Source organism: Nelumbo nucifera, chromosome 4, assembly GCF_055504915.1.
Source record: "Nelumbo nucifera cultivar China Antique chromosome 4, China Antique-T2T, whole genome shotgun sequence".
In the NCBI taxonomy this organism is placed as follows: Eukaryota; Viridiplantae; Streptophyta; class Magnoliopsida; order Proteales; family Nelumbonaceae; genus Nelumbo; species Nelumbo nucifera.
Genome location: NC_142652.1, coordinates 31857170 through 31883164, shown reverse-complemented (window position 1 = coordinate 31883164; position 25995 = coordinate 31857170). Strand labels below are relative to the sequence as shown.

The 25995-nt window shown below is 36.8% G+C and overlaps 2 protein-coding genes across 5 annotated transcripts in view; both read left to right on the top strand.

Moving 5' to 3' along the window:
• The window catches only part of LOC104609933 (DEAD/DEAH box RNA helicase family protein), a 123813-nt gene extending 107264 nt beyond the window's left edge, over positions 1-16549 (top strand). For all 4 annotated transcript variants that reach the window (XM_088903463.1, XM_010276366.3, XM_088903461.1 and 1 more), the window contains 4 exons: positions 7790-7948; positions 8368-8451; positions 9183-9755; positions 16068-16549. In XM_088903463.1, the coding sequence (XP_088759589.1) occupies positions 7790-7948; positions 8368-8451; positions 9183-9755; positions 16068-16160 (909 nt within the window). In that variant the 3' untranslated portion in view covers positions 16161-16549. The remainder of the gene's footprint in view (positions 1-7789; positions 7949-8367; positions 8452-9182; positions 9756-16067) is intronic.
• A 2172-nt stretch (positions 16550-18721) lies between these two features.
• On the top strand, positions 18722-25000 carry RPL15 (ribosomal protein L15). The gene is made up of 4 exons (XM_010276365.3): positions 18722-18885; positions 18965-19328; positions 22945-23096; positions 24436-25000. Exons 1-4 carry the CDS (start codon positions 18814-18816, stop codon positions 24658-24660), a joined length of 813 nt encoding a protein of 270 aa, XP_010274667.1. The 5' UTR covers positions 18722-18813; the 3' UTR covers positions 24661-25000.
• The last annotated feature ends 995 nt before the right edge of the window (positions 25001-25995 follow it).

The following is a 25995-nucleotide window of genomic DNA, read 5'->3' as shown; positions in this document are numbered from 1 at the left end:
TGCCAAGATATACCAACTGCAAGCTGAATCCTTTACTTGCAAGCAGGGGGAGAGGAGTCTCTCGATGTACTATTCTGATTTGACATTGATATGGAAAGAACTTGATCACTACCAGAATGCGAATTGGAAGTGTGATGAAGATGCAAAGGCGTACAAGTCATTTGTATCTCAGCAACGGGTCTTTGCCTTCCTCTTAGGGCTGAATCCTTCATATGAGTCCATCAAGGTGCAGATCTTGGGTAGTAAAGAGTTGCCATCAGTTCAGGAGGTGTATGCCTTAGTGCAGTCGGAAGAGAGTAGAAGTGTGATGAATTGTGTAGAGGGGGAGTCAGTTGCCCTAGCTGTCCAGGGAAATTCAGATACAAATGTCGGAGGTGCTTTTAGGAAAGGTGACTCTCAGAAGAGAACAGATAATAAGAATAAACTTTGGTGCATTCACTGCCAGAAGACAAGACACACTAGAGATACATGTTGGGATCTCCATGGAAAACCTAAATGGGCACAGGATTTGGGTAAGAAGTCAACACCTAGTCAGGGCAAGAAACCAAGTCAGCAGAATCAGAAAAAGTATAACTCAGCTAATATGGCGTCTCCAGAGACTAGTCCATTCGTAACTCAGGAGAAGCATCCCAGTTCTGACCCTAAGGAAGAAATTATCAACTTCTTTCATGACCATTTGGAATTGTATGGTAGGACTCTCTGCCAGATGGATTCTGGTCCTACTCCCTCTACCTCTTTCGCGTCTACATCAGGTAACGCTGCCACTGCCTTCCATGTGTCACCTCATACCACTGAATCTCCTTGGGTTATTGACTCTGGAGCCTCAAACCACATGACCGGTAAGTCAAATTTATTTCAGACATATAACCTTCTCTCTGGGAGAGATAAGGTGAGACTAGCTGATGGTTCTTTCTCTACCATAGCTGGCCAAGGTACCATACCTCTCCCACTCGGCCTTACCCTTTCTAATGTACTGCATGTTCCGAAATTACCTATAAATTTGTTGTCCGTTAGTAGTATAACTCACTCCTTGAACTGTTTAGTCACTTTTTTTCCATCTTCATGTGTGTTTCAAGATTTGGCCTCGGGGAAGACGATTGATAGAGGAAGCATGGTGGATGGTCTCTACATGTTGGAGAATAAAGCTGGTCTTGTGGCTACAGAGTCCATGAGTTTGTCCAGTGAGAGTCAAGCCTATTTATGGCATAGTCGTCTTGGTCATCTTTCTTTTGAGTCATTAAAAGTTATATTCCCAAAGTTGTTTGAGCCCTTGTCAGTGAGTCAGTTACAGTGTCAGACATGTCAATTGAGTAAACATTGTAGAAGTTCTTTACCTAAAGATCTGAATTTCCATTTCATATTGTTTATTCTGATGTTTGGGGCCCTGTTACTCTACCCACTGAGGCTGAATACAAGTACTTCATTACCTTGATTGATGATTACTCTAGATACACTTGGGTTTACCCTATGCGATCTAGAGATGAAGTGCCAAAACTTGTGAAAGACTTTCAACGCATGGTGTTCACTCGGTTCCAAACTGAAATCCATATCTTCCAGTTGGACAATGTGAAGGAATACTTCCATAGTGATCTCGCGGAGTTTTTTTTTTCGAGTGGGTCACTTCAACGAAGCGGTGTTGTTGAACGAAAGAACCGTTACCTTCTCGAAGTAGCTCGTGGCTTATTAATTCATATGAATGTGCCAAAACGTTTTTGGATGGATGCAATTTTGTGTGCTACATACGTCATCAACCGTATGCCATCTCGGTTACTAGAGTATAAGGCCCCACATTAGCTTTTGTTTCCTACAGCTCCGTTGTCCACCATTCCGATGCGTGTTTTTGGGTGTCATTGCTTTGTTTATAACTTGTCCCCTACTCGAGGTAAGCTTGATCATCGGGCTTTTCCTTGTGTTTTCCTTGGTTATCCTTTATCTCAAAAGGGGTATCGTTGCTATGATCCTACCTCTCGCAAGTACTATGTCTCCATTGATGTATCCTTCTTTGAGAATCAACCTTTCTTCTCGGTTTCTCCTCAGGGGGAGAGTAGGGTTGAGGAGAAACAGGCGGCTCAAACTCAACTACCTCCTTTACCCGATCCTCTTCCATTTCGTGTCTTTCATCATCGCCATAAAAGCCAGTAGAGTTCAAGAGTCGTGGAACCTGACACTTTGCAACCAACATCATCGGATTCGCCAGAGGCAGATCCGTCTCATCAGCTAGGTACACTTGCTCCTATTGATATGCCTGTTCCTCTCAATGTTGATTCCCCTGTCATCAATGATCTTGATGTTCCTATTGCTAAGAGAAAGGGTGTTAGATCTTGTACCACTAATCATCCTATGTCTAATTTTGTGTCCTATGATCACATTTCACCTTCATTCCGTGCATTCCTCTCTTCTGTGGACAGTGTCCCCGTTCCTAAGAATGTGGCAGAAGCTTTATCTAAACCTGAATGGACAGATGCAATGCAGGAAGAAATTGATGCATTACACAAAAATGGCACTTGGGAGTTGGTGGATCTTCCTGAAGGGAAGGAACCAGTGGGTTGCAAGTGGGTGTTCATAGTGAAACACAAGGCTGATGGAATTGTTGAAAGGTACAAGGCTAGACTGGTAGCAAGAGGTTTTACACAAGTATATGGAGTGGACTATGAAGAGGAAGTGTACATGACCCAACCTCTAGGTTTTTGTGCCAAAGGCAGTGAACAAAAGGTGTGCAGGTTAAAAAAATCTTTATATGGGTTGAAACAATCACCTCTGGCTTGGTTTAGTAAGTTCCACTTAGCAGTTCAACAGATGGGGTTCAAACAATGCTAATGATCACAGGAGATTGGGAGGTTGGGAGGTTGTGAAAAAAGGTGAAGGGAAAATTGCATCTCTAATTGTGTATGTGGATGACATAGTGATCACAGGAGATTGGGAGGTTGAAATACGGAGACTAAAAATATTCTTAGCCACTCAATTTGAGGTGAAAGATCTAGGCCCCTTACGTTATTTCCTTGGAATTGAAGTTGTCCGCTCTCATAAGGGCATCTTTATTTCCCAACCGAAATATGTACTAGATCTACTAGAAGATACAGGCAAGTTGGGGGTAAAACCAATTGACTCACCAATTGAATCTAATCATCAGCTGGGAGACAATCAAGGAGAGTTTTTGAAAGATGTGAAGAAGTTCCAGAGACTCGTAGGGAGACTCTTGTATTTGTCTATGACCAGGTTTGATATTGCTTATGTAGTGGGTGTCCTTAGTCAGTTCATGCACAATCCTAGGACAACTCACTTTGAAGCTGCAGAGAGGATCCTTAGATACCTCAAGAAGTTTCTCGGAGCTAGTTTGTTGTTCCAGAAATATGGACACTTAAAGGTGGAAGTATATACTGATGCTGATTGGGCAGGAGCAGTTGATGACTGAAAGTCTACCAGTGGGTATTGTGCCTTTGTAGGAGGAAACCTGGTCACATGGAGAAGTAAAAAACAAAGTGTGGTGGCTAGATCTAGTGCTGAAGCAGAATATAGAGCGATGTCTCATGGGGTTGCTGAAATCATGTGGATAAGAAATCTGTTAGGTGAACTGGGTTTTGCAGTAAGCAATCCTATGTCACTCTACTGTGACAATAAAGCTGCCATCAATATTGCTGCTAATCCAATCCTGCATGATAGGACAAAATACATTGAAGTGGACAAGCATTTTATTAGAGAGAAACTTGTAAATGGAAAAGTGTGTACTCCATATGTCAGCTCAGAAGAACAACTTGCAGATATCTTCACCAAAGGTCTTCATCATGTGTGGCACAATGATTTGTGTGACAAGTTGGGCATGATTGACATCTATGCTCCAACTTGAGGGGGAGTGTTGAAATAATTTAGTTATTTGTGTTAGGGTTTGTTTGGCTAGTTAAAGCATTTTTTATTTTCTGTTATTTCTGTTATTGTACTCACTTACAGCAGGGGCATAAGAGTCTTTTTCCCTTCTTATTTCTGCTGCCCTATATAATATAATGGAAGCTAGCGCCGCCAGCACTGTTCCATTGCTCCAAACCTTTTTTTCTTCCTTTCTTCTTTTCTCTCTTCTTTCCTTCTCTTCTCTACTTCCTCATATTTCAATTGGATTTATTGCCAAGAAAGATGATTGGGAGTGGTCGTGAGGTGAATGGAGTCTACCTTCTGGATGAGATTCTGAGACATCAGGGCCATCATGTTAGCAACAACAGTAGTAGTGGGTTAGAATTGGTGAACCGGATTATGCTCTGGCTCAATCGCTTGGGACACCTTTCTTTTATTTCTTTAAAATGTCTTTTCCCAAAGTTGTTGGAGTCTGTTCAGTTATCTACTTTGGAGTATGTGAGTTGTCAGTTAGGAAAGCATTGTAGACAGTCTTTTAAACCAAGTAATAAAAGTACTTTTGCTTTTAATATTGTTCACACTGATGTATGGGGGTCATATCATATCCCTTCCATGGGGGGATTCCGTTACTTTCTCTTGTTTGTGGATGATTATACACGATATTCTTGGATATATTTGATGAGCTCACGTGATGAGGTTTCTAACTTGATACGACAGTTCCATCAGATGGTTCTCACACAATTTGGAGCGAGAACTAAGGTTTTTAGACCAGATAATGCCAGAGAGTACTTTGAGAAGGACCTGACCACGTATCTCCTAGAACATGGGGTAATTCATCAGAGCAGTTGTGCATATACACCACAACAGAGTGGAGTTGTTGCGAGAAAAAAGACATTGTGGAGGTGGCAAGGAGTCTTATGGTGTGTGCTTCAGTTCTTGTGCAGTTCTTACAGTCGTGCATTTGATTAACCGTGTTCCTTCACGGACATTGGGGTTTAAAGTGCCATTTAGTCTGCTTTTTCCAGATGGGGAGATATTTCATATACCCCTGAGGGCTTTTGGGTGTGTTTCCTTTGTTCACGTTCTTGGCCCTCATCACAAGAAATTGTATCCTAAGGCCAAGAAATGTGTTTTTCTTGGGTATGCTCAAAACCAAAAGGGGTATTGTTGTTATGACCCAGTGTTGAGGAGCAGATTTGTCACAATAGATGTTACTTTCTTTGAATCCACATTCTTCTCGAGTGGTTCTCCTTAGGGGGAGAGTTTTGGGGAGGAGAACTCACAATCTGTTTCTCATCCTGTTTCTTTGGTGCCTTCATCAGTTCAGCCAGAACTCACAATCTGTTCCTCTTCCTGTTTCTTTGGTGCCTTCATCAATTTAGCCAGCACTTGCACCTCCAGTTCATTACCTGAGCCACTACGAGCAGCCTCACAGAAATATCAGTGCCTGTAGATGATGGTTGACTCTAGATTCGGCAGATACAGTTCTAGGTATTCCTCTTGAGCCTGAGCCTGTTATGTTTTCTGGTGATAATGTTCCTGTCCCTAATACCATTGTTGCAGCTGATCCCACTGACCTTGATCTTCCCATTGCACTTCGTAAGGGGAAGAGAAAGTGTACAGCCCATTGCATTTCACACCATCTTTCCTATAGTGCCTTATCACCCGCCTACCTTGCTTTTCTTTCTTCCTTGGATTTTGTGTCTATACCCAGGAATGTTACTGAGGCTCTCTCCAAACCTGAGTGGAAAACAACCATGCAAGATGAGATGGATGCTTTGGTTAAAAACCAAATTTGGGAAATAGTTGATCTCCCCCTAGACAAGTAGACAATTGGATGTAGATGGGTATTCACAGTGAAGTTTAGGGTTGATGGCAAGATAGAGAGATACAAGGCAAGGCTGGTAGCAAAAGGGTATACTCAAACCTATGGTGTTGATTATTTGGAAACCTTTGCACCAGTAGCTAAGATGAGTTCAGTTCGTGTCCTTTTATCTCTAGCAGCCACCTATTCTTCGCCTTTGTTCTAGCTTGATGTCAAAAATGCCTTCCTTAATGGTGATTTACAGGAGGAGGTATATATGGACATTCCAACAGGCTTTTATGAGAATGTTGGTAAGGGAAAGGTGTGCAGTCTCAGAAAATCTCTGTATGGACTGAAACAGTCACCTAGGGCTTGGTTTGACAGGTTCCAAGGGGCACTCATCCGTTTTGGATACACACAGGCACAGTTTGATCACACTCTCTTTGTGAAGAGGAGCTCTGGTGTCAATTCTGATTGTGTATGTGGATGATATAGTGGTGACAGGAAATGATTTGGAGGAGACTGATGATCTCAAAAAACCATTGTAGCAAGAATTTGAGATCAATGATCTTGGTGAGCTCAAATACTTCTTGGGGATTGAAGTTGCAAGATCCAAGCATGGGATCTTCATTTCACAGAGGAAGTATGTACTTGACCTATTGTGGGAGACTGGGAAGCTGGGGACCAAACCAGTAGACACTCCTATTGATCCAAATCACAGAATTAATGGTGTGGATGGTGAGTTGGTAAAGGATGCAGGGAGATATCAAAGAATGGTGGGCTGACTGTTGTATTTGTGTATGACACGACCATATATTTCTTATGTTGTCAGTGTTGTGAGTCAGTACATGCATGCACCTCGGGTTCAGCACTGGGAAGCTATTGAGAGGATACTTGCATATCTGAAGAAGCACCCTGGCAGAGGCATTATTTTCTCAAATCATGAGAATCTGAAGCTAGAGTCCTATACAGATGTAGACTGGGCAGGATGCTTAGATGACAAGAGGTCTACATCAGGAGCATGTACCTTTGTAGGTGGAAACTTGATCTCCTGGAAGAGTAAGAAGCAAGCGGTTGTGGCAAGTTCAAGTGCAGAGGCTGAATATAGATCCATGGCTCATGGTGTCTCAGAACTTCTTTGGGTTAGATCTCTCTTGAGTGAGATTGGGGTGAAAGCAGAGGAACCTATGATGTTATACTGTGACAATCAGGGCAATCAATATTGTCCACAATCCAATTTAGCATGATAGGACAAAACACATTGAACTTTATAAGAGAAAGGGTAACAACCGGAGAAGTTTGTTTGCCTTATGTCTCTTCAAAGTTGCAACTGGCTGATGTTCTCACTAAAGGGGTGGCAAAGAACAAGCTTGAACATGATCTACGCAAGTTGAGAATGTGTGACATTTACTCCCAACTTGAGGGGGAGTATTGAAGATTAATTAGTTTTATGATGTTTTTTATGAGTAGATGTTTTATGTTAGTTGTTAGATAGGAGGTGGGGACCACATTAGTTATGTGAGTCCAAATTTTATTATGTTTTTGTGTCTTATATATGTTGTTTTATTTCTTGCCGCCCTATAAGGGCATAGTTGTCTTTGTACTGCTCTATTATTTTTAGTATAAATAATAAGTGAAGGGGGCGGCCAGATTATTGCTCTCCTTTCTTTTCAACTTCTCTTCTTCTCCTTCTCTCTTCCTTCTTTCTTCAAGAAACTCCTTTTATTTCATATTTTTTAATTCAGCAAGCTTTCTACTTTTTGTAAGAAGATAATGGCAATGTTTCAGCATTTGAGATGACAACTCGACTTTATCTTCATCTTGGATATGAAGAAATGAAGAATTCTAATGCTATTTGTTTACATCTGTTCAAGTATACGAGTTTCTAAAGTATGCAAGATTTGTCTGTAGGAGACAGTAACTAACAAGCTTCTAATTTCAGCAATACTAAAAGAATTTATTTGAAGACGAGCAATTTCTATGCAGGCATCTCTACTAATTGGTTGTTTCACCTGTAATGCTTTACTGATATATTCTTGCATAGATTCTGCAATATCTATTTTTTTTCCTTCCTGGTTTTGTAGCATATTTCTTTTGTTTTTCTGTACCAGTAAATGTGAACAAGGTTCTTGAATACTGCAGTTGTATTCAGCTTGTGCAAGTTTGAGAGCAGGTGCTGCAAACACAGATGGGTCCTCTACTAATGATGCATATATGGCACCTCATGTTCTTGCATTGACTGCCACTCCTATCCCAAGGACACTTGCTTTGGCTTTATATGGGGATATGTCTCTAACCCAAGTATGTAAAGTGCTTCCTCATACTTTCCAGTAAAAATGTTTTCAATTATTACCCATGTTGTTTATATCAGAGTTGTTCCTTGAGCTAACTAGTCTATGCAGCCAATTAAATGATTTCACAAAATATTCTCTAGGTGGTCCGTAGGGAACATCCCATCTTTGATAAACCAGGAATAACTCTAGTAGATAGCTTTTCATTGATTTTTTTTTGAAAAGACAGAAGCGCCACTATACACCTATGTACCTTAATGGGGGTACCTTTTGTCTTTTCACAATGGATGTGCCCTGATTAGCCTTCATATTCTAAACCTAAACAATAAATATAATGTAGTATAGTTATCCTGCTTTTCACGGGGGCATGTGGCCATGCCTGCTTTCTGATGGATTAAAAAGATGCTCTTGTTTTTCTTTTAATGATAGATAACTGATGTACCTCCTGGAAGAATACCGGTTGAGACATGCACTTTTGAAGGGAATGAGAATGGATTTGAAAATGTTTACCAGGTAAAGGCCCTTCTTTCATTCTTTCTAGATTATCTACAGAATATTTCAGAAAGAGCATGCGTGTAGTCACTTGATATGGATTTTCTTCATCACTTTAGATCTTTTGATTGAGTTGTTGTCAAGAAGACCTCAGTAGCATGGAGTCTCCAAGGAGTACAATATAAATGGATTACCAAACATGATAAACGACAAGATCTAGTGTCAACAACAGATTAGAACCAAAAGAAGTCCATATCTTTAAACTCAGAATGAACCATCAACTGGCCCAATAATAGCAATTGGATTTCAGCAAAATCATTTATAAAACTCAAAGACTGTCTATACTCAATTCAACAGAAAAGAATGGATGCATGGATGATCTCTCATCTTTAGTTATATAATGCACTAATATTGTTTTATATGCATGCATATGGGTGCACAGATCCAACATTGGAACTTACATAAAATTTTGAAGTGTCTGACATGGGTATAGCTAGGGATACAAATGGTATTCCAAAGTTCATTTTTGTATTTGAGTTTCAACATAAAAATTTAAGGATTTTATTTACCGGCATGTCATAAGGTGAGCTTTAGTTAGTCTGCTCATCTGCTAGATATGAATTTCTTGGATTTGTTCAATGTTGCTGAATTTCAGAACATCTCAAGATTGGCAGTTGCAAGTTAAATTTTCTGTAGATTTCTGTTCACTGATTTCATCTGGTAGTTAAGGCTTTTTTTTTTTCATCCTACAGATGATGCAGGATGAGTTACAGAAAGGTGGGAAGGTTTATCTTGTGTATCCTATCATTGATGAATCTGAGCAGCTGCCCCAGCTTCGTGCTGCTTCTTCAGATCTTGAGACCATAGCTTGCAAATTTAAGGGATACAATTGCGGACTGTTGCATGGAAGAATGAAAATTGATGAGAAAGATGAAGCACTACGACGGTTTCGATCAGGAGAAACACGTATACTTCTTTCAACTCAGGTGATTGAAATTGGAGTAGATGTTCCTGATGCATCCATGATTGTAATCATGAATGCTGAAAGGTTTGGAATAGCTCAGCTACACCAACTGAGAGGACGAGTTGGACGTGGGGCAAGGAAGTCCAGATGTATTTTCTTGTCTTCCACTGCAAGTGGTCTAAACCGGTTGAAAGTGCTGGAGAAGTCATCTGATGGTTTTTACCTGGCAAATGTGGACCTCCTTCATCGTGGACCAGGTGACTTGCTTGGTAAGAAACAGTCGGGACACCTCCCAGAATTTCCTGTTGCAAGATTGGAGGTTGATGGCAATATTCTACAAGACGCACATCTTGCTGCATTGGTAAATCTTTCTCCTCCAAACAACTCTGCTTTTAATACGTATATATAAATTCATTATATACAGTTAATTTTGTTTACTCTTGAGAACCATCTTCAGCATGGATCTCTGTCAATAATTTTCTCGACTTGTAGTTTTCTTTATGGTAATTGCGATTTTCTCCCCAGGAGGTTTGATTTTCAGACCTACTTTTCTCTTTGTTCTCTTATGATTCTTTTGGTCTTCATCACTTCTCACTTCAGTAACCAACATTTTCTTCTGAAGATGGAACAAACAATAATAGAATAAAAGAATTATGGAATATTAACATGGTTACTACTAAATAGAAGAAAGAACAGTTTGTATACAAATTCAATATACAAGCACTAGTTTGTTTGCTTAAAAGACCACATTTTTCAAAGTTTTTGTTTGTATTATTAAATACTTTCATCATTGTCTTCTTTGTTTTGTTTTTCTTTTTTAATTTCAATTTCAATAGGGAACTTCTGTTGATTGACCCTTTACATGGTTAGGGAAAGTGCCTTGGTTGGAATTGGCTCACCATATTGTGACATAATGCCAGAATAACACCTACTATAGTGCCATGACAAGTGTCACAGTCAAATTTCTTTTGATCCATAACAGGGAATAAAAAAATTCACTAAAATGAGAAGAAAGGGTAGAATCGTCTAACCCGAGGGAGGGGCAGACAAAAGAAAATTCAGAAGCAAGCCAGATATAGCATCCTAATAAAACTGTCATACAATAAGCTTTCATCCCCCCGGAAGAGTCCCCGTCCAAATAAAAATCAACATCAACCTGAGACATTGGAATGGAACAATAATCTCTCTTTTTTTCCGGGATTTGGGGGGGAGGGGTGTTATTTCCTCTGACATGATGATCTGTTCACAACATGCCAAGCTCTAACTATGCCATCAACCCAGAAATTATCTGATCCCTCCCTCATCAATACCCAGTTGACCACAAGGGGGTGGCTTGATAGAAGGAGATGGAATTAGAGTAGAAGAGGTACCCAAGTATTTTCATAGGTCAGAAGCAAATCTATAGTCAACAAGGAGGTGGTTTATCTCACCACTAGCCCGTCTAGGATAGATTATTACATATTTACATCTGCAGAAGTATCATATATAGTTTAATCATTGAAGTGTATCACCTCTCAGCATGATACCTTAAGTAAGCCTTAAGTTTAGGAGTTGGACACCATTGCTTTAACCAGAAACTCAAATTGATAAATGGGAATATGGGATGTAATCATACTCAATTCTTTTAGAAGAGCTAGAAAAGATCACATGTAAATCAAAAGAATAAACTCTACTTTCTATATTTATAAGAACACACCACATGGCAATTTAGGGATCTTGCATCAGAACTCAAGGTTTCAAATTTCGATACGATACGCCTGATACGCGGCGCATCGTATTGTATCTTTAAAAGTCCAATATGAGATACGGTGGAAAATCGGCGGTATCGTCTTTTTTTCCACCATATCGGGGGCATATCAACCGATATGCTACGAAAAAGATATGGCCAAAAATTGAAAAAAAAAAGTAAGGGGGAAAGAAGCTTCTTTCCCCTGAAACAAGCCTTCTTTCATCCCCAAATGACTTTAAAACTCCAAGTCTCATTCCTAGAGTGCTAGATATACCAAAATTTGCAAGAAGCAAGTGTGAATTGTTAATTTTTTTTTTTAAGATATTTCAAATTTTGAAAAAACATGGCAAAAATATGTAGGTTTTTTCAAATTTTTTTAATATCTTGTGATTTCTTATTTTTTCTTGAATGTTTAAATCTATGTTGATCTACATTTTTATATTCAAAATCACAATTTTTTTTTTTGTGTTATGAGTAGATCTATGGAAATTTCATGAAGATATTTGGGGAAAATATAAATTAACCAAAAATTTGAAAATGTAATTTTTTTCTCTACCTATAAAGACTTAATATGTTTTAAATCTATGGATTTATCTATCATATCCATAGAGCAATTGAAATTTCTTCTTTAATTTTATTTTTTATTTTTTATATATTTATAATAATTAATTATAGTTTATCATTTGATCACAATGATTGAATATATTATAATTCTATGGATGATCTATCATATCCACAAAGCAATTGAAAATTTTTCTTTAATAATTATTTTTTTTTTATTTTTATATTTTTAGAATTAAAAATAAATAATGACTAACTATATTTTATCATTTGATCACAATGATTGAATATATTATAATTCTACGGATGATCTATCATATCCACAAAGCAATTGAAATTTCTTCTTTGATAACTATTGTTTTAATATATTGTATAATGTTTATTTATTTATTTATAATTTTTGAAAATAAAAATCAAATAATAATTATTTAAATAATAAATAATTATTAATTATATTTTCACTTCGAAGTTGTGCTAGTGCATGTTTATGGTTGGATAGGGGAGTTGGGTTTTTCCCATCCCATAAAACTTAAGAATTTTAATATTTTAACGAGTGGTCATTGTTTCCAAAAATAGCAGATTTTATAAGTTTACCGTGATTTTGTAAGTTTTTTAGACAAGAGGGGTTAATTTCCTAAAAAAATTTCACTTTTACAAGTTTGCCCTAATTCCTTATGGTTTGTATGAAGGAAGACTTTGTTGTTTCAAAAAAGCAATATTTTTCACGAGTTTACCCTAATTTGGAAAGGTTTTTAGCTAGGGGTCGTTTTCCCAAAAAGAAGTCATTTTTAGAAGTTTACCCATATTTCTTAAAGTTTAACAGTGAGAGGTCATTTTCTCCAAAAATAGTAGTTTGCACTACTTTACACTGGTTTCATTATTTTTTTACCTACGAGGGGTCGTTTTCCCCAGAAGATGTCCATTTTTGCCCTATTTACTTTATGTTTTTACCAAGGACGGGTCATTTTTTTTTTCCAAAAACTATTATTTTTCAAAAGTTAGCCTGATTTCATAAGGTTTTTACCTAGGAGGGGTCGTTTTCGCAAAAGAATTCATTTTTATAATTTTACCCAGATTCCTTAAAGATTTACCAAGGAGTCGTCATTTTTTCCAAAAAGAGCAGTTTTCACGAGTTTACCGCGACTTTTCCCTGATTTCATAAGATTTTCAAAAATAGTAGTTTTCATGAATTTACCCATTATTCGTAAATTCTTTTTACCAAGGAGGGGTCATTTTCCCAAAAAGAAACCATTTTTACAAGTTGACCTTAATTCCTTAATGTTTTAACAACGAGTGGTCATTGTTTCCAAAAATAGCAGATTTTATAAGTTTATCGTGATTTTGTATGTCTTTTAGACAAGAGGGGTTAATTTCCTAAAAAGATTTCACTTTTACAAGTTTGCCCTAATTCCTTATGGTTTGTACGAAGGAAGACTTTGTTGTTTCAAAAAAGCAATATTTTTCACGAGTTTACCCTAATTTGGAAAGGTTCTTAGGTAGGGGTCGTTTTCCCAAAAAGAAGTCATTTTTAGAAGTTTACCCATATTTCTTAAAGTTTAACAGTGAGAGGTCATTTTCTCCAAAAATAGTAGTTTGCACTACTTTACACTGGTTTCATTATTTTTTTACCTACAAGGGGTGGTTTTCCCAGAAGATGTCCATTTTACTTGTTTGCCCTATTTACTTTATGTTTTTACCAAGGATGGGTCATTTTTTTTCCAAAAAATATTATTTTTCAAAAGTTAGCCTGATTTCATAAGGTTTTTACCTAGGAGGGGTCGTTTTCGCAAAAGAAGTCATTTTTATAATTTTACCCAGATTCCTTAAAGATTTACCAACGAGTCGTCATTTTTTCCAAAAAGAGCAGTTTTCACGAGTTTACCGGGACTTCGTAAGTTTTTTAACTTAAGAGGGATCATTTTCCCTAAAACAAGTCATTTATACATAATTACCCTAATTCCTTAAGGTTATTACCATGGAGGGGACTTGTTTTCCACAAAATAATATTTTTAATGAGTTTTCCTAGATTTGGTAAGGTTTTTAGCTAGGAGCAGTCCTTTTTCCAAAAATAAGTCATTTTTACAAAATTTCCCTAATTCCTTAAAGATTTACGAATGGGAGGACATTTTTTCAAAAAATAATATTTTTCTCGATTTTACCCGAATTTCGTAAGGTTTTTACCTTGGAGGGATCGTTTTTCCAAAAAGATGTAATTTATACAGGTTTGTGCTGATTCCTTAAAGACTTACCAATGAGTGGTTATTTTATCCAAAAATAGTTGTTTTCACGAGTTTACTGAGATTTCGTAAGTTTTTTACCTAGGAGGGGTCGTTTTCCCAATAAGACGTCAATTTTAAGAGATGACCCTGATTCCTTAAAGTTTTAACAATGAGCTGTCATTTTTTTTCTAAAAATGGGAGTTCTCGCGACTTTTCCCTGATTTCATAAGATTTTTACGTAGGAGGGGTCTATATTTTATCCAAAAATAGTTGTTTTCACGAGTTTACTAAGATTTCGTAAATTTTTTACCTAGGAGGGGTCGTTTTCTCAAAAAGACGTCAATTTTAAGAGATGACCCTCATTCCTTAAAGTTTTAACAATGACCTGTCATTTTTTTTCTAAAAATGGGAGTTTTCGTGACTTTTCCCTGATTTCTTAAGATTTTTACGTAGGAAGGATCGTTTTTCCTAAAATATGTCATTTTTACATGTTTACCGTGATTCCTTAATGTTTTTACTAAGGTGGGTTCATTTTTCCCAAATAATAATATTTTTCATGAATTTGCCCTGATTTCGCAAAGTTTTTATCTAGTAGGGGTCGTTTTACCAAAAAGAAGTCTTTTTTACAGGTTGACCTTGATTCTTTAAAGTTTTAACAACGAGGGGTATATTTTATCCCAAAATAGCAGTTTTAATGAGTTTACCCTGATTTGTTATATTTTTTACACAAGATGTATCATTTTCCACAAAATAAGTCATGTTTACATGTTACCCCGATTCCTTAAGGTTATTATTAAGGAGGGGTCCTTTTTTCCAAAAAAATTACATATAAAACGAGTTTATCGTGTTATTGTAAGGTTTTTACCTAGGAGTGGTCCTTTTCCTTTCAAGAAGTCATGTTTACCTCATTGAGGTCTTATATTTAGTGTTATTGATGTATTTTTATGATTTATTGAAGTATTTAGTGTTTTCATGCGTATCTTAATGTTTCTCCGATATGCATGCGTATCCAAGGCATATCCCGATACGTCTCTTAAAATTGCCTTTTCGATACACTTGGCGTTTCCAATACTTCGAACCTTGTCAGAACTTCTATGATCCCTCTAACAAGCATCATGCTTGCTACTGTCAACAAATTTTTGCCTTACTCAAATGATGATAAAATAAGAAACAAACTACTTGATATATATGGGAAACTAGATTTGTGAAATTTGAAAAGTGAATGTGATGAAGAAAGAAGAGAAAGCGCTGTGGTCCCAGTAGTGGTAATCTCTTTTTCTTATCTAATCATTGGATAGTTAGCCAGCTGACCTCTGGCTAATTAAGTCATTCTAGATCTTTGAAAAGCTTTTTTTTTTCTTTTCTTTTCTTTTTTTTTTATTTGCAGGAGGGGCATTATGGGTAAGCATCAGATGTTTGTGATCTATAGATGCTTTGTTGGAATTTACTTTTTCCCAGAATAAAAAAATCTATGGCTTAGGTTTTCAGGCGTAGATTAATCCAACTAACAGTCCTATAAACAAGAAAACTTGTTCCATGGTCTTCCTTGTTTTTTTATTTGGGGGAAGGGCATTGCAGGTAAGTAACCATCAGATGTTAGTTGTTGGAGTTCACTTTTCCCAAAAGAAAAGCTCAAGCTTAGATTTTAATGGGTGGCTTACTCCAACTAGCACATTGTCCTATAAGCAAGAAAACACCTTCCATGGTCCCTTTTTCTTTATTTGGGGGAGAGGCATTTCAGAGTGATTTACTCCAACTAACACATTGCCCTATAAGGAAGAAGACACCTTCCATGGTTTTGTTGCTTTTCTAAAAAAAATAAATTAGTAGAAAATGAAAAGTGTTCTAGCCCCTCTAAAGATATTTTTATGGTGATCTTTGTTTCCATGACAACATTTGGAATTTTAGGTGGAAGAAGAAGTTAGGACAGATGGAATTTGATGTAAGATGACATACTAAGCACTTGAAATATAAATGTAGAGACAATGTCCCCCTTTAGTTTATATTCTATTTGTCTTTTCAGTGGGAAATATGCTCTATCTATTATAGAACAGGATATTATCTAGATTGCTTTTCTGGTAGATTGCAATTTTTCCTTTTTATTTCTAATGAGAGGTTTAGAATGTTGCGTATAACTGATATGAAATGATTTTGCAATATGCAGAAAATCTTGACTATTTCTCATGATCTGGAGCAATTCCCAAAACTAAAAGCTGAACTTAGCATGCGCCAGCCTCTTTGTCTTCTGGGTGATTGATTCTTGGTTGTGTAAAGCCTAGTCGGCTACAAAACCCATGTTCAAGATGGCATTATTACAATGTCAATGGACTGATGCCCGATGGCAATTGCATCGCAAAGCTATCTTGACCTTTTTGTATGTAGTATGTCCCAATCTTTGAGATGGTACGACTGTAACTGCACTAGATGTATTTCCTTCATCAAAATGTGAAATTTTGAAATTATTATATGCATAGCTTGTTAGTTTTAGCAGTAAGTGTAGTTATGTATATGTGAAATTTATGGCAATTGTGCTATTTGATGTGTGAACTTGTGTGCATAATTTGGGGAATAAGTGTACATGAGAGGAGAATATATACAACATACTTGTAACTATCTGAAAGAGATTATACAAAAGCAAGCATACAGGTCAACTACTAGTGCTTATACTGTGATTTCAAGGGTGAATAAAGATTAGGCTATGCATCACTAATCAAGGTTTGTCATCTTCGGGCATTACCCTGATTTGTAGCCTAATCCATGACAACGGAAATATATATTGACCATGCAAATGAACCAGTAGTGTGGAATTTAGTTCGGGAAGAGGTTATCAGTAATCCTTTTATTGTTTTTTGGTGTGAGAGGTGATTAGTAATCGTTACCAAGGTTTTAAATACCAGTAGGGTATGATACATCTAATACGGACAAATCATATTGGTTTCTATATCAACTGATTATTGATGCATGGTGTAGGAGGAATGGCCAAAACCTGTCGATGCATCCTGGTATTCCAATTTTGAACTTAAGTTACCTGGTTGGTGTTTGGTATCATGGCCGTTATTGCCATGTGAGCACCATGTAAGCATTTTAAGTAATTTCTTATTTGGTTGATTGATTCAAGTAGAAGGTAGTTGCAGCTATGTTACATTGGTTTTTTTGTAAAATTTGTTTTTGGTGAAAACAGATTTTTCATGTTTCTTTTTCCCAAAGGTGTTTTATCCTATATGGTGCCTAATAAAAAGAAATAAACAATTGTGCTTGGGAGTTTATACTGAAGAGTATATTTGTATCAAAATTTCAAGATGAAAACGAGGGATACATTACCAAATAAGGCCTTAATCATCATTATCATTTTAAGCTGATTTCAGGAAGAGATGGGATGTTGGTGGCACTTGGAGTGATCCCTTTTATACAAAAGAGTATATTTCATTAGTATTTGATTAGAATATTCATACATGGCCCTACAGTCCTTAATTACCTATATCAATTATCATGTAATCATTCAAAGAAGGGTTTGACTATGATACCGGATAAATTTACAACTGGTATCGTAAAATAGGTGACCAATTACGTGGTATTTGATTGGTCAATCTTGTGGTACCATGAGTTTCGGATATAGATTTTTCCTTTAAAAATATTATTTAATTCTGTGCATATATAGCTTACACTTATGTGTGAGTCTAGATCTGTGACCACACGTTCATCCAGTTGCAAGTCAATAATATCGGTGATATAAGGGTTCGACTATGATATGGAAAAGATGACATCCAAAAAACTTATGACCAGTCAATTGGAATCATAAATGTTGTAGCTAATCAGGTGTTATTTATCAAAATTTATGGGTGGGTTTTGATTGATTAAAACTCTTCCCATACCATATGTCTATATCTTTTCTGCATTATAAATTTTCCTGTGATAAAACTACAACCAATGTTCCAAACGTATGACGGGGTGAATGTGGCCACGATGTATCATTATGTTGTGATCAGCATATCTGAATTCCTAATTTATACACAACACTTCATTTGTAATAGTTACATAGGTTTATACTTTATACACGTACATCCAGGCTCGAATCAACCACAGGTTTGGTGGTTTTTATTTTTTAATTTTCATTGGTCAAAGCCTCTCCAGTATTATGTCCAAATTCTTTTTCTGACATCATAGATTTTTCTGGTCATTATATTGGATTCTAAAAGTATTTATACGTGCCAATATTCACATGCATGAATTTCATTTAATGAAGGTTGAGTTTATACACTATTTAGGTCTAAGTTATTTACTCAGGTAATGTTTTCTAAGAAAGACTTATTCAGGTAAGTACATTTAGTCATGTTCTTTTATTTCCTAAGTAAATAAGGTAATGACCATTTTAACCATAAAAATCTATTATTAAAAGAGATATTTTTCTCCCATTTAAGTCTTGGCAACTTTACCCCAAGTGAGAAAGCTATTTACCTACTTAGGAGATGGGTGTCATTTATTCGGGTAAGTAATAAACTTTTCTTGGTCCTCACATAAATCTTATAAAAGAATATAAATCCTGGTCAATAAAAATCAAAATCCTATTTACCAACTTTTCTCCCTCTCAAAATCCAAAAAAAAAAAAGAAAAAAGAACGCCCCCATTATTAGTGTTACATACTTGGACCGGTTTCAGATCCAAAGGTTTGATAAACGGATCAATTGCGGATGCAATGAAATCCGATCCGGTTATAACTCTACTTTCCGATACCGAACCCGATTTCGTTATCGTTCTTTCAAGTTTCGGGATAGCGTTTGATAATGGAGTGCCGCGTAACGTTAAAAAGCGCTACTGATCCCTATCCTCTCTATCCACCGAGTCTGAGAGAGCTTTTTATTCTTCTTCACTTGTGTTGGTTTGGGGAACTCCGGGCACCGTTCCCTGTAATCATGGCAGCCTTTCTCTCGCTTTCTTCGCCTGCTCCAAGCAGAGTATTTCACTACCCTTCTACGTCATTCAAGGTAACGACCCCTCTCCTTTACCCAAATTAATTGCCGAGCTTTTTCATTTTCTGAAATCCAATCTCTTTCTTCTTCGCAGGGCAATGCAAGTAGTCTTAATAGTCTTAAAACAAGTTCAACTCCAATTCCATCCCTCAAATTTCAACTCAAGAGGAAAGAAGGAAGACCAATTGTTGTTCTCAGTCGAGCTTCTTCTTCTTCATCTACTGCTGCTTCACCAAGTCCAGATGTTCGATTTCGGCTTGATAATCTGGGTCCCCAGCCCGGCTCCAGAAAGAGAAACAAGAGGAAAGGGAGAGGTATTTCAGCTGGTCAAGGAAACAGTTGTGGTTTTGGGATGAGAGGTCAGAAATCCAGGTCCGGCCCCGGTGTTCGCAAAGGTTTCGAGGGTGGCCAGATGCCTCTTTACCGCCGTATCCCGAAACTTAGAGGAATTGCTGGAGGTATCTCATTACTCCCTTGTTTCATTACTAACATGTATGTCTTCAAAAGAAGAAGGAACGTGGTAACCGATTAATCATGTTATTTTTTCCAAATACGATTCTATTTACAGTTTTCAGTACTTTTGAAGTGAAATGTTGGTGTAGAATCAAACAATTCAAGGTTTCCATTCTTGGTATAGAAAATGTTCCCGGAAAAACAGTATACTAGCATGGATTGAGCTCTTTTAAAATTCATTTCTTTCTTTTATTAGCTAATGAGATAGTTATGCCATTCCTTGAGGCCAATTCACCATCTTTCCGTGTCCAAATCAGTTTCGTAAATGCATGCATGCATACATTATGTTTTACTTTCCTTGCTTAAAAAAGTTTTCGAGTTGGTTTTGACATATAGGTGTTTTTCTTTTTTCTTTCGGAGGATTTACAGAATTTGGTACAGTGTATTTTGAAAGAGTCGCCCTTGCCCTTCTTTGACATCATCACTATGTAGCAACAAAGGGCTCAGCTGATGATAAAGTAATATGGAGTTTAAGTGTTTTAGAAAGAGAATGAAATTCGAAGTACAAAGTTTCATCCCCCATTTAAGCACAGTTAGGCTTCAGTTGATAATCATTTTTTCCCTTCTTCAAGAGTGTGAAATGAGAAAGAAAATTATACGTTTACTAGATAATGGTTATTTTGTAATTTATGAATAAAAAAATGGTTATTTTGTAATTGGCGTAGAGATTTCTACCATCTCTTGATACTTGGTCTGATTAGATTCATGAAAAGAATGTTTCTTTCTTTTCTCTTCCCATCCTTTCAATATTCTACCTCTTACCAGTTTATTATAAGATGAGCGTGTGTGATGTTACAGTGGGGATATTGCTATTATTTGGTGTAAGCAGCCTTTTTGGGTAATGGGTTTAGTGTAAGTAACCTGATTGTTCATTATTTAGGATATATATTGTCCTTAAACTAGAATTCAGGATCACATTAAGGTATGTGAAGAATGGTAAATAAAGGAAAGTATTGAGATGTTGCTCAATACAGAAGTCACTGGTGACTTAACCTCCTTATAGAATTATAGAGAGAAAGTGAGAGAGTGAGAGAAGAAGAGAGTTACTGCTTGAAAATCCTTGGTTCTCATTCCCCAGCCCAAGTATTTATTATCATCTTACAACAATCAGATCCAGATCTGTCTAACCTTGATCACAACCAGATTCCCTTTTTAACTAATTGGTTGATGTCGCCTCATTCTGTAGACAAACCTTATGAGTTGTGGGTTGGGCATTATGTGCTGAACAGGTGCTTGAGGAGTATGGGCATGTGCTTGGGCTGCAAATGATGCTAGCTGGATTCTATCAGGAAGCTTGGCAGGGTATGAGCGATGCTATGGATAAACATGTTACAAATTTTAACTTGAACTTAAAAAGAAGTACAACTGATTTTTTTTAATAGATAACTGAAACTTTATTAAAAAAACAGCAAATTTACAGAGAACCTGAGGATAGGCTGTTTATCCAAGGTATCAGCCATATTGTTGGCTTATCGTGGCACCCACTAAACTCTAATTTCAAGATTCATGGTCAACCATTTATTTTCCTTAAGTTTGTTTGTAAGTCCACAAAGCCATATTCCCTTTTTCTTTTTCTTAATGAAATTTCTTGTCATCAAAAAAAAAAAAAAAAACAAACAAAAAACACAAAGCCATCTCTTCATGAATTAACTAGCTGACTACAATCTTCAGTCATCCTCAATGATCTAATTAGTAATATTCATTTGCTTTGCCAGCCCAGTACCATGAAGTACAGCTAGCAGTTCTGCTCTAATGGTGTCTCTAACCCCTATTGGACCTGAAAAAAGTTGCCCTAGCTCCTCCATGTCCCTGAAAACAACACCCATTCTGGATGGTCCTGGAATTCCCATACTACTGCCATCAAATTCAACTTGATTGGTACCTCTTTCAGGTGGTTGCAACAGCTTTTGCGCTATAGCTGATGATTGTTATTGGATAACTCGGTATCCATTTGGGAGGGCTTCCATATGGTGGCTTTTGGCTTTGTGAGGTGTGCCCGACCCGGACAGCCTATAAGCAATATTTGGTGAAAAACATGGAAAGCCCAAATTAGTTATATTTTAACCAAAAATGGCTTTCACATGAAATTTCTTTTAGTGGTATCTCCAAAGCAGCTCAATGATGAAAGTGACTCAACCAATGTTTCAGCCCTCCCAAATGGGCCCCTTGAAGGACAAACATACTTCATTGTTAATACTGTCGTGGAAATGTTCTTTACGTTAAGCTTGGTAGGGACATCATGCAACTACTTTAACAAACCAACGAAAGGAGAAACAACATTGCTATTGATTGAGAAAAAAATACCATCTCTTTATTAAATCAGAATCATGGATCAGCCAATCATATGTTTATTTATTGTTGTTTGGTATTGGGTACCCCAAGAGGATATTCTTGACTTAATAGCCAAATGGAAATTGGATCCTCTAGCAACAGGTGTAGTTAAATGTTCCTTATAGGCATTTTATGAGGGATTTGGAAGAGAGAGCATAACTTTTAGGGGGCATTCTTTTTTCGGATTTTGAGAGGGGGAAAGTTGGTCAATGGGATTTTGGTTCCCATTGACCAAGAATCCCGTGTTCTTTTTTCAGATTTATGTGGAGACTAAGGAAAGTTTATTTTCCTGGGTATCACTTACCCGGGTAAGTGATACCCATCTCCTAGATGGGTAAATAACTTTCCCACCTAGGGGGAAAGTTGCCAACACTTGAATGGGACAAAAATGCCCCTTTTAATAATGGATTTTTTGACTAAAATGGTCATTGCCTTATTTACATGAAAAATAAAAGAACATGGGTAAATGCACTTACCCGGGTAAGTGTTTCCCAGGAAAAACTTACCCAGGTAACTGCATTTACCTGGGTAAATAACTTACTGAAAAACGAACGGGGCCTTAATAACTATGTTTCTATTCCTAAGATCATTGATAAAGGTTTTTGGACAAGGTTTTATGCTCTAGAAAATTCCGAGTGAAGGTTGTCAATACTGATATAGGTTGTCATAATTCATGTTGAGAATGGATATCAAACTGTATTTATATGAGCAAGAATTAGACATCTTAAGTGCACAAGTCAAAGAGTCATGTAGTTTATTTATTTGTTTTTTTTTTTTTTTTCAATTTTCCCTATTTTTTAAAGATGGTTAATCTGACTTGGATAGATATGATCAAACAGATGCTAGGCCCTACTTTAGTATAGGGGTTTATTAATTGAATCAAACTTGGATGTGGCTAGATTAATACCAATTTGACCCAATTATAGCCTTATGCACTAGCAGATAGTGAAAGAATTACAAGTGAAAAAGCAAATTGTTATTTGGGGCGGGGATGAGAGACTATATAGCTTTATAATAGTCACTAGCAGACTGTATAGCCTTTAGAGGTTTTTACTTCATGATTGTAACTTATGACTACAATGTTGTATCTCTTGGTATTATGTAACACACATCATTGTTAGATATGCATATTCTTGGCAAAGATTCTAAGAAATGTTTATTTAAAAAAAAAAAAGAAAATCCTTTTCTTTTGAATTCCATGCACTGATTTGTTTGCTAATTGTGAAAAAGGTATGCATGCTGGGCTGCCAAAGTATGTCCCTGTGAACTTGAGAGATATAGCAGCTGCTGGGTTCCAAGAAGGGGATGAGGTTTCACTAGAGTCCTTGAAGGAGAGGGGATTGATCAACCCTTCTGGAAGAGAGCGAACCCTTCCCTTAAAGGTAAGGATGAGAATCACTTCTTTTAATTTATTTTACAATGCATAGGAGGTAAGGAGGTCAAACCTTTTATTTAAGACCATCATTTGCTTCATGTTTCTAATTCATCGTACAGCATGTTTTTTGCTTTATCATATAATTGGGACACTCACATATCTTGGAACTGACATGGGCAAAACATGAGATAGATATTTTGGTAAACTTGATACTTTGGCATGTCTAGATACTCCAACTAGTTGGTATATTTTTGTAATTTTTTTATATAACTTTAGCTTTTACAAAGAATAATATTTTTGATCGAAAAGAAAAAAACAACTGATAAGAAAGAAACGGAAATACAGATATTATTCTAGTGCCACCATAAAGTGTGTACCACCATCTGACAGTCTGGTTAGAACATGATGGTGTTGATTAGTCTACTATCTGCATGTATTCATTACCATTAAATGTTCAAATTTTTATGCAACCTTCTGCATGTCAAAGAGGCCAGTGACTAACTACTCTAATATTGTGTTACTCTTCCACCATGGGTTAGTTTTCTGCGCCCCTGATTTCATGATAAACTGACCCTCTTCCTCCACTCACACCAGGTATCCTGAACCAGTAGGAACTATGGTTATGTTTGGTTTGAAATAAAAGGTAGGGAAAGGAAGGGAAAGATAGGGAAACCTGTACAAACCTTATACAGGTTTCCTTACCTTTCCCTTCTTTTCCCTATCTTTTCTTTCAAACCAAACAAACACTATATGTTTATGCAAGTTAGTTGCAAACAAACTTTTATTATGGTTCATCAAAAACCTGCCCATAGAAGTTCAGTTTGATATTCATTCTTAACACGACTGATGGAAACAATTTAAAAAAGGATTTTTGGGCCTCAGGAAGGTAGCTCCTGGAGGTATTATTAATTTGTTTAGATTATTAGGCAATGAATAGACTGCAGTTTTGGTTCTAGGGGTCAATAGTACTCGAAAACTGTTGTTCTTGTTGAAGTCGTTTTCCAGTCTGCCAGATTATGTCATAAAGGCCACTGTTCCATCTCTCAAATCTTTGCTGTGATCCTATAAAGTTGCAGTCAAGACAATATTGATACTAATGTAGTTTGGACGGACCTCAGGATAGTTGAGAAGTTTAGGGAAAATCTAAAAAATGAAGGGTCAAGATTTACCTGCAATGGTTTTATTTCCTATTAGTTAAGAGGCCTAATGAGATAGCTTGGATAGTTTTCACATTAGAACCATATTCATGTAGATAAGTTTATTAAAACGCATTTCTGAACACAAAGTGATCTATTTGTATTTATATGTTTTTTATACATACTTTCTGATCCTTGTATTTATATCAGATTCTAGGGGATGGGGAATTGAATGTGAAGTTGAACATAAAGGCTCGTGCCTTCTCACAATCAGCAAAGGAGAAGCTTGAAGCTGCTAACTGTTCTATTACTGTATTGCCTGGGCGAAAGAAATGGGTTAAACCATCAGTGGCTAAAAACCTAGCACGTGCTGAAGAGTATTTTGCAAAGAAAAGAGCTGCTGAGACTGCTGCCGCTGACCCAGCTTCTGCTTGAGTTGCATTGATGACTCATGTCAACTTGTACTTGACATTGTAGAAGAGGATATGAATCTTCTGCTTTTGCTCATCCTCTAAACCAAAGCCCATATCTCACACCATCTTTACTAAAGTTTTTTTTTTTTTTTCCGGAGATGAAGACCCACATTGATAGACTGTAATTTCAGAAACCACCATCACTATCTTTTAATCATTTATTTATTTGATCAATTCCTTCAATTCTGCAATTTCTGGAACTCAAATGTATGCCTTCTTCTTGGATGTGTAAATTATCATCAGATTTTTGAGGTTGAGTTTTCATCAGGAATATTAAAATCAAATTTCTGGCTTTTGCCCAAGATAGAGATCCTTGTTCTTCCCCCCACCCCTTCACCGAATCCCTATTGACGCTGACGCAGTGCAAGAGGTGGCCCGCAAGTTCTGAGAAGTGGGACCATGCCACGTCACACAAGAACCCAAATCAACGTCGAATTGCTATCTCTCTTTATTTATTATTTAATTATTGATTTTTTTTTTTAATTTAGTAAGCATTGGCTAATTAGCTTCCCAACTTACGAGATTTTATTAGTTTTAATAGCCAAGTTGTAGGAGCATGATTTAGTAGACTTCCTAATTTGTAGGAAACGAAATCTTGGAGGATATATGGCGTGACGTGATGGTTCTCTAAGGGTTATAGTTGAATGACTTTATGAGGACAGAATTCCCTTTTTTTTTCTGGGTCGACTAACTTATTGCAAAATTTCTTTTCTTCATGCTTGATAAACACCAAAGCAACTACAGAATCTCACCAACTGGCTTGTCGATTGTCGTAGTGGAGACTTTGGTTCAGTTTGGAAGGAGTACAAATACAAATTTGTGGAGTATAAAACCTTATATTTTATATTATTTTATATGTATTGTCGTACATATTTGTATTTGTATTCCTTCCAAATTGAGTCTTACAATCAAATCTGCTCGCTACCAGCATGGTGTGAGTACGGTCCTTACAAGACCATGCTCATGCCATTTACACAGTCCCTTACAGTTTTGCATTGAGAATATCTCGTATGAAAAATAGCATAAAGTATGGAGATATTCCCAATGCACAGCAGTAAATGGCTGCAAAAATGGTATAATCAGTTTTGTGAGCACTGAATCCGATCTTGGGTATGATGATGATGATGATGAAAGGGGATTTCAAATCCAAAAGAGGAATTCCAAAATAGCATGGTTAGCATGTGCTAGGACAACAAAAGAGCTGTTAAGACGCATTGGGATACATATACCATTCTTTTATCCTCAACAATGTTTTAAAAGGCTTGGGTGTATGCCCCCTTTTGTATGGGGCATCTTA

Excerpts from the sequence above, each read along its gene's own strand:
- RPL15 (XM_010276365.3), top strand. The coding sequence starts at position 18,814 with ATGGCAGCCTTTCTCTCGCTTTCTTCGCCTGCTCCAAGCAGAGTATTT. Across the intron at positions 18,886-18,964 it reads ACCCTTCTACGTCATTCAAG|GGCAATGCAAGTAGTCTTAA; the intron begins GTAACGACCCCT and ends TCTTCTTCGCAG. Across the intron at positions 23,097-24,435 it reads AGCGAACCCTTCCCTTAAAG|ATTCTAGGGGATGGGGAATT; the intron begins GTAAGGATGAGA and ends TATTTATATCAG.